Genomic DNA, 13,618 nt, shown 5'->3' on the forward strand with positions numbered 1-13,618 from the left:
TTTTCGAATGTGTTAACATGCCTTTATATTGTCTTTACTGAATAATCTGTGTAAGCTTAATAGAAAATTGTATGTGAAAAAGCAACTCGAGTGTTTGATGGCAAGAATGTGCTATTGTAATTTAATAATACCAATTTCTGCTGCTGGTTGTATTTCCAAAAGTACAAATGTGAAAAAGAAGTCTTTGGGATAAGCATAAAAAACTAATAATCTCTTCACTTTGTTTTATTACAGTCAGAGATTAGAAATGAAAGCACAAGTTGCAGATGCATTCATAGCAAAATTCCAGCTGACACCAGATGAAATGAGTCTGCTTCGAGGCACGAAGGATGAGCCAATTACTGAGGTAGCTCAATGAACATTAAAATCTTTGCCCTGAACTAAAATGTAGAAATGCCTTCGCTGAATTGTACACGAGATCTTATTTTCAGTTTGCAATTGAATTTCTTATGGAGGAATGTACCTTTTAACAGAATGGTGAATTTCTGATGAGTGTGAAATGTGTGATGAAAGATTCAGGTAAAGAGAACGAAAATCTACATTAAATTCTAGTTTGTGTAGTGATGTAATGAGTTTGAGGCAAATGAGCTCTCATGGGGTTCTACACTTCAAAAAGACCTTTATGAAGTGTGAATTTTCAGTGAAGACATTTTAAAACTTCATGACACTCAAAGCAAATGAGAAGCTTGAAGCTCTCTACTACTGCCTTTGTGCATATGTGTGTACATTTTGCATATTCACATATATAGGTATTCAGTGACTTGAAACAGTATAAGCTGGGGCTTTCCCTCAATGTTATTTGGTTGCTGAAGATACTAGGTGTTGATTTGCTTTAGCTACCTTCCAGAACAAGTTTTGGAATATGTTTATGGTTTGAATAAGAAGACACAGTAAAAGGAAACTTGCTCTACAGTAAAAGCAATCTGAATAATGAAAGAATTGAGTATACTTAATAGACTTTTTTATTATTGTAGTTGCATGGAAAGCTTCCCATACTATGTCTCAGCAGGTAGTCCAGATTTATCTCATTTTCACAGGCATCCTGTTCGCAGTTAAAGCACTATTCAAAACATGGAACTGATAACCATAAACAGTGCTAATGAAAGCATAAATGGATTGTGCTAAATAATTGTGCACTTGAGTAATTGCTGTATGCTTTTGTACCACTATTGCCATGAAATAACATTCAGGTTTCTAGAAAGCACGTATTGCAGGGAACAATGACAGCAGGGCTGTGCCAGTTACTCCGTGATTGGTCTGTTTGATACTTTGTCTGAAAAATGTGCAGAAGTGACTGAGATGAAACAGCTGTGCTGCTTTAGTTGGCAGACTTCAGTAACATCATGTGTGTGCATTTCCCCTCTGATAGAGTCAAGCAGTGTGCTTAAAACACCTTTAGTCAGACTTCTGGTTTGGAAATTTTCTTTTTTCCTGAAGGAAGAGTACTTTGGGTTTTTATAAACATGGTCTTCAACACAATTGATGTAAGGCAGTAGATTAAATTGCTGGCCTGTTTTACTTGGAATATGTCTATTTTTATGTGACTTGAACCAGAATGAAACTACTTTCCTGAGCAAACTGTATTCAAATTACAAAGGATGTAACAAACAGTTGCATCAGAATTAGCTGGTCTCCTCCAAGGCATTTGAAATATGTCTTCATAAGAAGGCATGTTTGAAACTGTTACTGGGTTTCCATTTGCACTCTGAAACAGTAACAAAGTAACCTTTTTAGCCATTTGTCCTTGTCTTCTAGGGTTTGGGTTTTTTTCTTCACTGCTGCTGTTGAGTTACTCCCCAGAGAAAGGTTGTTTTGGAAAACCTTAGTCTAATCTATTGCAAATGGGGTTTTTTAATATCTATATATTTTTTAGAAATAGTTACCCCATTTTATGAATATAAAAAATATCAACCTGAAATCATTGTACTTTACAAAGTTTCATTTTGCTCTTTAGTGGCTAACAGTAATGGGAGACAGTGATGTCATGCATAGCAGTGTCCTCAAAAATCTCCCTAGAGTGTTACCTAATGAATGGTAAACACACATACTACCAAGACAGATTAAAAACACATCTTTACTGCTTTTTTTTTTTTTTTGGTGGAAGAAGAGTTTGATGCAATGGGAAACTAAAAAATCTTAAGTCTCTTAGGGTGGAATGAAAGATAAGAAGTGGCAGAGGCGGGGTGTGAATTTTAAAAGCAGCATTTGGAACACAGACCTGCAGGAAACTTAAGAATGGAATTGAAAGAGGGAGTATAGAGTGCTAGAGATTTGGATAGAAATTACTGCTTTTACACACTGTTTGTGTTTTATTTTTAAATTGATTTAGGATTTTTTCAAGGCTTTGGGACGAGTAAAACAGATTCATGATGATGTCAAGATTCTCCTCCGAACAAATCAGCAAAGGGCAGGGTGAGTCCTACTTAAATGAGCACAAGAGAACCATTTACAGTTAAAAGCAGAAGTTAAAGCAAGGTCTCATTCTTTGCTTCATATGACTGTACAGAATATTTTGCAAAAAAAACCCAAACAACATTTTAAAATACTCAAAAATTTAATAATGGTATGTTTGACTTGCACATGCCTTTGCTAGTACTGCCTAAAATAGTATTTGCAAATAAACTTTGTATTTGTCTTGTAGTTTGGAAATTATGGAACAGATGGCTTTACTGCAAGAGACATCTTATGAACGACTTTACAGATGGACTCAAAGTAGGACTAAGAATGTTTTTATGTTTATGAATATTATTATAATGATTCCTTTAATTCTTTCATGTGGATTGAACTTAGCAAAAACCCTTTCCAAGATGCATTAGCATTTTTCTTTCCTTCCTAGAGAAAGATGTGTTCTGAACCAAATAGTTAATTGGTGATTCTCTAATTTTTTGGGCCAATTTCATCATTATAAAAGTGGATTATTTATTTGTGTTTTTAGTAGATGGTTTTCCACAAAGACAACTACTACATTTTGGTAGTCCAAACAAATTTTTAATTATATTGAATTTCATTTCCTTGCGAGTTACAGGGAAGTTGTTGGTTTTAATGATTTGATAGTAAAATCCAGTTTAGTGGTGGATTACTTTTAGAAAATAAAAAAAAAAAAGCCACCTCCTTTTGTCAGGGTGCTCTTTAGAATGAGAGTAGGCTTTTGGGTTTGTTTTTTTTTTTTTCCATATGTACTCCTGATGTAGCCATCCAGGTTCAGTGTAATACCTTGATAATGTAAAATATAGATGCATTTTTTATTGCTTCCCTCTTCTCCCAAGCAAGAGACTGTCTCACTGACAGTAGGATTCATGGGGGAAAAAAATGGTGCATTGTGATTTTTATATTCATTAGCTGTTCTTCAGTGGATGCTGAAACCTCAGATAATAGTTGTGGTTTCACCCTAATGAAAAGTCATAATTTTTCTGCCAATGATTGATTTAGTTTATATGATTTTCACATTCTTGCTTGGAATATACAAGTTTATGTAGTTACTTTGATGAAAGAAAAAAAATAACAGAACCAAATAGCAAAACACGTAGCTTGCTTAAGTACTTGCTCCATTTTTTCTTAATAGTTTACCTAAGTGCGGTAAACAGTTACAAAGGAGCCCAACAACATTATGAAGGTTGAATGAGTCAACATTTGTATGTGGGCGCAAACAAATACTAAGCTTCCTTTAATCTTTTTTATTGTTGAAGTTTGTGATGGACATGTATTTTACAGTACTGCTTGCAGGGGAATTTAATTGTTTTAACACTAACTAGCCCAGGTAGCATATTCTGAAGTCTTCAAAATCAAAAGCCTTTGAGTTTTTAACTCATTTTCTTGTTTGACAACCCGTATAAAATGTATTACAGTGTAAAGAATGTGCTTTTATTTGGGTTGATATTTTATAGATGAATGCAGGACATTGACACAAGAATCATGTGACATTTCTCCAGTTCTCGCTCAAGCCATGGAAGCCTTACAAGATAGACCTGTCCTGTACAAGTAAGTAAATGTTTGCTATTACCTCTAACAGAAACTAGTATTTTGAGCTTATAAAACTTAAAGATGGGTATGAATTACAGTGCCAAGGCTGGTGGCACTTTGGTCCTCTGTCAAATTTAAAACAACACAGAAACTTAAGTTAAAAAAAATCATATTTCAACTACTTTAAATTTCAAAAGTCTTTTTGATGTAATTATGGTACAGGAAATGTCATTGGACTTTTTCTACATCACAAGTTTCTAATTAAATTAAAATGTCAGACTGTTTTAATTTAAATGAATTGTTAATTTCTGCGCTCTCATTCTAGGATTTTTCTGAAGTAAAAAATCCTGTCCAAAACATGTGATTGTGTCATTTAAATCCCCAAAGTAAAAAATTGGTAAAGGCTAATTAGCTTTTACTGAAATGCCTGTGGTAGTAAGAATGTCTTCCATTATGAGTTATACAGTAATCTATTAAAAACTTCTACATATAGACCTCTAAAGTTTAGAGATATTTATATATCTATATCTACATGTAAAATACTACTGTTCTTGTTCAGAACTTGCTGAAGAGTTGTCGAAGTAAATTAAATGGTAGTTAGGAGAGCCAGCCACGAGGTGGCACTCTAAGAACTGTTTATTGGGGTGACCATACCCAAAGAGGTGGTATTTACCCTTCTTTGGTTTTTGGGATTTTTGTTTTCGTTGGGTTTTTTTTAAATTTGCAACCATTGCAAATTACTTTCAGCTACCAGGACTACTGGTACTTTCAGGTATCCAGGACAGCAGAGTAACAGGCATCCTTTCAAAGGCTACCCTTGTCTTTAAGAGTGTCAGGTGTGCAAAGCTGTAGGTACATGACACTGTAAAGCTCCATGCAGCCCTTCACAGGAAAAATGAATAGTGCACATGCACCTTTAAAATGCTGTCAGTGTGAGAGAACGCTCAGATCTTGACATGATCAGTCAGCTCTGCTGGTTAATGTGAGGGAGAAGTGGTGTCACTTGACCTCCCCAGCTGTTGGATGTGGTGTGTTGCAGTATTTCGGGCCATAGCTGGGGATTGCAGTCCTTTCTTGCATTCTGTCTTCTACACCCTCTTTTAAAACTGCAAAAGGTTGGGCACTACTCTGTTTGCAACATTTTATGGGGTTCTTTTTAGATACAGTTTTATTTTCTGTAATGAATACTTTGTTGAAATATGATACTATAAAACTTCATAAAATCATTGTTTTGCTTTCTTAGTTCAGGGAAAAAAGCCCATCTTGTGTATAAATCCACTGCTGGCCAGTCTAAAATGAATCTGCAAAAGAGAATTTTTTTTTTCTGACACTTCTCTCACAAACAATAGTAATAGTATTAGCAAAGAGATTGATAGGTAAGACCTTTCCTCTACCAAAAGGGCAAAAAATAAACACGACTAGAAGATGCAGGCACGTGTCTCTCATACAGATTATCAGGCTTAATTACTTGCTACAGCAGTATTATCAAAATTGCAGTACTGATGCTTTACATTTTAAATCTCAAGATTTAGTTTATTCCCTTCAAAAAAAATTTGTATACCTTTAAGTAACAAAGTGCTGAGTTCATAATGTAGAAGTTAAGTCACAAAAGAAAATAATTTTGTTTTTTGCTTTGTGTATAAGCACTGCCATGTGAACTAAACACTTTCCCTCCAAATCAGTGCTCTTGCATCTGATAAAGATTGTGATTTGATTGACTGAAAGTGAATAAGATGGAGAAGGACAAGAGTGTAGAAACAAATCTACAAATTCTTGTTTCCTTATATTGACTTATATTTTGTTAAAAGTGTCAGAAGGATTGCACCATGGATAGACTTTGGGGAACTGCAGTCAGTAGGGATGTAAAATAAACATTTCAGATTGGTTTTCACTTCCTGGCTCTAACAGAAGAATTGAAAACTGTTTCCTAGAAAATGCATGGAGACATAGCTCAAAGCAGTGTACCTCTTCCAACATCCACTCAGGTTTCCAAATTTTTCTACCTCCTTCCTCTTTCCCCAGTGATCATTACTGTATATTTTAAACATTAAGACTGGGTTGAAAAGAATCCAGATGTTGTTTTCTTCTCCGATCATGAGTATGTGTAATAACATAGCAGTAAATACTGTGTTCTAGTGTAAATAACAGTTATTGCTGAATTTTTTAAGATGCAGGATTTTGTAATGCTATATACCCTGTTCTACTGAGAGCAAAAAGAAAATTAGTAGTTTTCTTTTTAAAGCAAAGTTATCATTATTAAATGCTATTTTCAAATCTAATAATGTTAAGATCCGTTTCACTGCTGTATATTTAACGATCTATTGTATAGCTGCTTATTGGAGAGGAAAAAAAGCTAACTGGTTTCTATAGACACTTGAGATTTTTCATTCCAATATTGCTCATTCTAGACAGTGGGCAGTTGTCAGATCCTAGATCTCTTCCACTTTTAATTGCATCATTTTTGTAAATAGTAATTTATTAGAATTATTTTGTTAGACTTTTTTTAATTGCAGATATTTACTTTCTGAGTTAACAAGTACAGTGTATAAAGAAAAAGGCTTAAACAGAAATTTCCAGATTCTTCAGTGTGCTCTTTCCCCACCTCTTTCAAATAATAATTGAAAGGAACAAAACTGAAGGTTCCCTCAGACTTTTTATGGTAGAGTAGAAATCTAATTGAAATTAATGTCAAACATTTTTGAAACCATATATTATTTTCTTTTAAGTTTTGTTCTCCACCTCTATTAAATGAGTGCAGTACTTACTAAATGCAGACTTAAATAAGTCAGTGAATAACATTCTTTTTATTATTTTATACTTATTCCTCTGCTGGGTGTCATGGGTAGGTGACACCGTGCTTACTCTTTGACATTTTTTCAGTTATATTGTAAAAATAAACTGTAATGTGTATTTTCTTTTTCCCTTTGTAGTTTGTGCATTGTTCAAAATGCTTAAATCAGTTTAAAAAAAATAGAAATGTTCTGTGGCTTGCAAGTATAACAGGGATGTTACCAGTGTTCATTTCCCATCCTTCACTTGCTTTCATGCTTCAATGCAAACAGAAAGGTAGCCTGCTCAAGAAATGAGCCATGTGTAAGTTATTGGCACCTCCTCTACCACCAGCAAGCCACTTAAGATGCAGCACTCTGGGCTGTAATTGTTCATCTATTAAATATCTAGCTCAGACTTCTTTGATTAAAATCAGTGAACAACTATCAAACGAATGTAAGCTTGTTCCTACTAGTCATGTGGTAGCCTAGAAGAAGGAAGAAGCCTTTTGTTGCAGTACAATAAATTGCTGCTTCTGTCAATCACCTGGACCATATGCAAACAAGAGTCCCAAACCTGTCAAAGATGCTTATGTGTACAAAAATTGAAAAGCTGAGTTTTCATTTATTTATTTCTGTGGGGTAAGGGAATGGGAGGGTCAAGGAAAAGTTCTCTCTAGTGTATGTTTAGAGGGGTCAAGAAAATCACAGAATGTGCTGAGTTGGAAGAAACCCACAAGGATTATTGAGTCCATCTCCTGGCCCTGCACAGGACCATCCCCAGGAGTCACACCCTGTGCCTGAGAGCATTGTCCAAACACTTCCTAAACTCTGTCAGGATGGTGCTGTGACTTCCCTGGGGAGCCTCTTCCAGTGCCCAGCCACCTTCTGGGTGAAGAATTTTTTTTTAGTATCCCAACCAAACCTCCCCTGACACAGCTGCAGGCCATTCCCTCAGTTCCTGTCACTGGTCGCCACAGAGAAGAGATCAGTGCCTGCCCCTCCTTTTCCCCTCACAAGGAAGTTGTAACTGCAGTGAGGTCTCCCCTCAGTCTCCTCCAGGCTGAGCAGACCAAGTGACCTCAGCTGCTCCTCATATGGCTTCCCCTCAAGGCCTTTCACCATCCTCGTGGTCCTCCATTGGACAATCACTAGTAACTCAATGTCTTGTTTATATTGTATCAACCAAAACTCACACATGGCTTAAGGTGAGGCCTCTCCAGTGCAGAGCAGAGCAGGACAATCCCCTCCCTTGTCCAGCTGACAGTGCTGTGCCTGATGCACCCCAGGACACTCTGCAGCAGCAGTCACTTGATTTTCTACCCTCACCCCCACCCTTCTTTTTTTTCAATAGTAGTAACCTGATCCTGGAAAGACTACAGCTTCTGCCAGTGCTCCTGTGTAGGAAACACAGTGCCAAGTACTTACTTCAGTCTATTTTGCAATGGTGTCAGAGGAGGAACACTAGAAAAACTGTTCAAATCCAGTAGAAAAACCCCACAAATGTGACAGATAATTAATTTCGCCTGGAAACTTAAGAGCTGTCCAATGAAGAAAGGAGAAAAGGACTGTGTCTATGTGTGTGTGTGTATATATATATATGTAAAACTATATATTCCAGCGCATGTCTGCAATATCAGAAGTCTTGTCTCATCTTACACATTTGCTTTAGAACAGACAGGTGACAACATGAAATTTCTCTTCTTATCTCCTGTTTGTCAGATGTACCATAGGCAGGGCAGGATGATGGAAATTCTGACATCATCAGATGATTTTGAATGCTTTATCGTAGAAGTATTGATGCAAGATTTTCTAGAACCATAAAAATAGGTAGTTGTATTAGCTGTGAAGTTGAACTAATCAACTGTGGTGAGGGAAACTGGTTTTTTTAACCTGTTTTCATGTTTCAATAACAGATACACACTGGATGAGTTTGGGACAGCTAGAAGGAGTGCTGTAGTCCGTGGCTTTATAGATGCTCTTACTAGAGGAGGCCTGGGAGGTACTCCCCGCCCTATTGAAATGCACTCTCATGATCCTCTGAGGTACAGTACTAACAAGAATGTATATGAAATAATATTTTTTTTTGGTTGGCATTTTGAATTCCTGACTCCATAAACCATTGATTTACACTGAAATTTCTGTCTTTGTGTAGGTATGTAGGAGACATGCTGGCCTGGTTGCATCAAGCTACAGCTTCTGAGAAAGAACACTTAGAAGCTATGTTAAAGCTTGTAACTATTCAAGGTAGTACTGGTTTTAAAACATAAATTATGAAGTGATAGTAAGTTTGTGATAAGTAAGCAAGTGCGATTGGTTTCTTAGGCTGGGCTTCAGTTAAAAGTCTGAGTTTAAATTTATCCTCGAAATAATCTCGGAATAGCTGGTGGTTCCATTCTGCCAAAAGAAGGCCCATAACAAAACAGAGTTTAAAAATGTACTTGTTTATTTTACTGTACTTATAATAGATTTACACTAAATTTACAAAGTGGCACTTTAGAGTGTAGCTGAGAGTTCAAAAATTGTTTGTAATGTATTTCAAATATTGTAATTTCCTTGAAAACATTGCTATTGCTTATTACGTTGATAATTTCCATTATGCCTTTGCTCTTTTGTTTAGTAATTTTTTAAAAATATCATTCCTTGTTCCTGTAAGTCTCTTCATTCTATGCTACAAGGAAAATGGAATTTTCATCTGTCATTTAACATTATTCCAGATTTATAGAGGTTGAAGTAGGCTGCTCACAGATAGATGAAGCTTTTTAATATCAAAGCTCTCCTTCATTTCAGAACTGCAGATTCTCATGCTTGGTCTTTAGCCCCTTTGCTTTGTTTTCAGTAGATTGAACCTATACTTTAAAGACTTTTATCCTGTAGAAACTTTAGAATGGTTTGCCACCATAGCTTCAGAGAAAGGTATTTTTTAGAAATTAAGCATGTGTACTCAGTTGTAACAAACTCATTGTAAGAACTTACATTTGATCTGTATCTGGTGAGCTCTTTAGATTGTATGTCTCAGTCCTACTCTGGGTTTTAAAGTGAATACGTATTCTGATTTTCCTTAATGCTGTAAGTATTAATTGGCTTTCCTTATTAATGGTATATGGGAAAGGAGGCTGTTTAGGACCTGTTGTAAATCAAACTGGAGGAATGCTGTTTTTTAACTACAATTGCAGTGTACTATAGTAGTGAATTTAATATTGTTTGCTGACACTATTTCAGGGAGACAGGAAAGCAGGCCTCATGATGGTTTTAGTGTAGAGAAAAAGACATGGCAGTTCTTTGTAGATGACTTGCTTCTGCTGGAAAGCTGGCCCCATGGAGCATGTAAATGTGTCTGGTCCTGCTGTGGGCTGGACTTCTGCTGCTGCATTTTGTTCTGAAATTCTCCCACTTCTTTGTCTAGTGCTTTGCTTAACTATGAAGTTCTTTGGCCTTCTGACAGGACGTCGGGCTGAGATGATATGACCATGAAATGAGATATATTTAGAGCTTTTCAGCCACAGAGAAAGATACTTGATAATACAGAGAATATAAATATTTGGGGTAGAAGTTTCCAACAAAAAATCATGAGCCAAAACCTTTTTGTGGAGAGACTGGTATAAACAAGAGATTCAGTGTTTCAGTCTGAAGGAAAAATATGTTTTCCTAAGCTCTCCAGGAGTGGATCTGCTATCACTGTTGTAGTTTTCAAGAAATGTAAAGAGGAATTCTTACTCTCATACTGGGAGCAACAAAGCTTGGGAGGTGCTGTCTGTAGCTATTCCTCTGTGTCTTCGGGGTAATTTTTTTGATGGCAAGGGTGGTGATTTGATAAGGTCTGTAAGACAAAACAGTACTTAATAGGATACCACTGGATTTAGCAAGAAACATTTATGGGCAGTGAAGCCCTGAAGTACCTTGACATTATATGTTCTTTATAAATTTAGATCCTGAATTGGTAGTGAGGAAAGTATCTGTGGTACTGAGAAACTCAAGTTGAATTTTCTGTGCTTTTGTGCAGTCTTAGGTGTCTGGCTGTGCAGGTTACAGTAAAAATTGAGTTAATTTCATGTAGCCGTTTAACAAGTGGACATCTTGTTTATTTGCAGTTAAAGATAAGGACAGAGATTTGCATCTTCAGAGTGCAGATCTTCCCAACAAAATTTGAGATCTAATGTAAGCATTTCTGGAGACTTTCATCACAAACTGGGATTTTTTTTCCATTCCCCTGTAGAGGGAGCCCAAGCAACTGTCATAGATAAAACACCTATCTGGCAGTCTGAAGCTAGGTCAGTCAGATGTTTTCACTTCAACTTGAGTAGTTTTTTGCAGATGGAACTGCTTCTATTATTTTCGTTCAGGTGTATCTGTTCTGAGTTCAGATTTCTGTTTAAATTCTCCTATAAGCCCTGTGTAATTTCAGGGCTGTGAAGAGTGTGGCAAATCACAGCTATACAAAGATTTCCCTTCTCAAAAACAACAACAAGAAAAGCCATACCTGTTGGTACGATACAGGTGGATTTGGTCCCACTGGATGAAAAGTTGTATGAATGACACTTTTTTTGAGAAACATTTCCATCTCAGTTTTTACTTTTAACTATGTAGCCCATAAGCAGAGTATGCAAAAATGGCTTTTTAAAAGTTTTAAAGTGTTAAGCTTGAAAAAATTTGCTGTTTAAAATTAACCTGATCAAAAATGCTATTAAAATTTTAAGCACTGAAAACACAGTCAGAAAAGTTTTAACTCTTTTGCTGGACAAGCTAAAGCATCTGGTTTTCCTCTTCAGAGTTTAGGTACTCTGCTAGCAGGAGCCTTGCAGTCATACAGAGATCTTCTACTTGAAAGGAATGGAGAATTGCAGGCATTTTAAGAGATGCAGTAGAAACCAATTTTTCATGGAGTTACAGGAACCCAGATGGAGAACAGAAGCTAAACTAAGTCCAAAAAAAAGATCTCTCCTTTTATAGAAGGATACACAGAGAAAAATTATATATGGTTTACAAAGGAGTTGGAAGCGTATCTTCAGTTATGAGCTGTATTCTGAAAGTTATTTTGGACCTCTAAGAATTGTTTATTCTGTAATTCTTTTATGTCAAACTTGCACACTTATGTAACCCATTCTGCTGGAAGATTTCACTGCTTTTGGAATCCAGATATTCTAATTGGACATGAAAATACATGCGAAGGCACAAGCATGTGGTATATCAAAATTTTTATTCCATGTCCTTTGGTATTCAAACTTGTATATTTTTTGAGCTAAAATTTTCATACCAAACAACTTGTTTTTAAGTCAATCTGGTCTAGATACACTATTGCAAATATGTGCTAGGTGCTTGTTACATTGATGAACGGTACAAGTGTGACTGTTCCTACTAAAAAATGTGTAAATTGCTAAGGTCTGTCTGGGAGCTAGCCATTACGTAAAAGAGCATGCACGGTGTGGTTTGTAATCTTGCTTTCTGCCTTGATATCAGTACTGAAGTATATAAGCATGTTTTTAATTACCTTACTAATTCAGTATGTTGAAATTCCTACAGCCACCACACTGAATTCAGTTGTTACTGCTTATGTGGCTTTTCATGTAACTTGGTGTAAAGAGGCATTGGCACAGACCTCTGATCTTTCATTATTTTTATTCTCTGAGGTAATTTCTCTTAGTCTGAACTAAGCAAAATATAGCTTCAGGTCACCTGATTTCTGTCACATGTCACAGTCAGTTTATTTTCTTTAATTGCATGGGTCCCATCTGAAGATGAACTCCTGTTGACAAGTTTTAAATTAGAATTAAAGTATTGCTTTCTCCATAAATCTGTTCTGAGTTGTTACTGAAGTGAGAGCTTGAGGATCTGTTGCTTTCAGTTTGATTGATTTATGACAGCACTGGTTGCCATGCAACAATTCATTTGTGTTTCGTGATAAGATAGGGCAATATTCTCTTTTGTACATCGTTCTGTGAAAGATGAGTTTCAATTGCTGCTGGGGAGGAAGCGTTTGCCAGGGCTGCAGCACGCAGTAGTGTGGAGGTACACATGTCGCTTCATTTGTAACAATGCCGTGAGCTCGTCAGTATCCAACACTGACAGACACGTGTATTTGCCAGTCAGGCCTTTCAAAATGGTGTGTACTGCTGCTCCTTGAGCGTCTCACTGGCCTGGTTGTTTTTTTGGTGTTTTTCTAGTTTAATTTCATGAAGTGCTAATATTGAGCCTTACTGTGACAGCTTCTTGCTAGGTGATTTATTCTTCCCCTTGCTGATTCTACTTCAAATCCTCACGCACTGTGTTGCACTAGGAAACAATTGCATAGCAAAAGGTAATGACTCCGGGACTGTTTTGCCATGCAGCTATTTCTTAATGGCTAGATTGGAAGTACAGTGGAGGTGTGAACTAGTCATGTGGAGAAAAGAACATACAGTTCATAATGCTTTTTATGGGAGGAGTACCTCCTACATTTGTTTATTTGTTTTATAGTCTTGAAGAAAAGAGAATTACATTTCCATAATCTTAGAATGTGTTTGCTTTTACTATAGGTGTGGAAGAAAATATTCAAGAAGTAGTTGGGCACATCACAGAAGGTGTCTGCAGGCCTCTGAAGGTGAAGTATTTTGTTTTCCTTAGCACTCTAAATACAAAAACTGCTCTGTCATGTTTTTTTAGAACTTGTGCTCCCATCTTTTCAATGTATTTTCATTGCCCTTGGTTAAGAATTAGATTGTCAACTTCTGAAGGGTTTTTCTCAAATTAAAGATTCCTTTGTAGTTATGTAGTTTATAATAGTCATATAGTGAGAGGTACTAGGATGCTAAATTTGAGTCTTGATTTTGTTTTACTTTTCCTAGGTTGAGTGCTGATGTACAAAAATACAGCTTTGTGATAAGTATATGGGAATAGCTGTAGTGAATCAAATG

The 13,618-nt window shown here is 36.2% G+C and overlaps 1 protein-coding gene across 2 annotated transcripts in view; it reads left to right on the forward strand.

The window, feature by feature from the left end:
• Nucleotides 1-13,618, forward strand: part of COG6 (component of oligomeric golgi complex 6) — a 55,360-nt gene that overhangs the window by 14,812 nt on the left and 26,930 nt on the right. For both annotated transcript variants that reach the window (XM_082277576.1, XM_082277577.1), the window contains exons 5-11: nt 235-346; nt 2,330-2,412; nt 2,642-2,712; nt 3,885-3,978; nt 8,645-8,773; nt 8,884-8,975; nt 13,241-13,305. In XM_082277576.1, the coding sequence (XP_082133702.1) occupies nt 235-346; nt 2,330-2,412; nt 2,642-2,712; nt 3,885-3,978; nt 8,645-8,773; nt 8,884-8,975; nt 13,241-13,305 (646 nt within the window). The remainder of the gene's footprint in view (nt 1-234; nt 347-2,329; nt 2,413-2,641; nt 2,713-3,884; nt 3,979-8,644; nt 8,774-8,883; nt 8,976-13,240; nt 13,306-13,618) is intronic.

Source organism: Coloeus monedula (assembly GCF_965178545.1).
Source record: "Coloeus monedula genome assembly, chromosome: 3".
Lineage (NCBI taxonomy): Eukaryota > Metazoa > Chordata > Aves > Passeriformes > Corvidae > Coloeus > Coloeus monedula.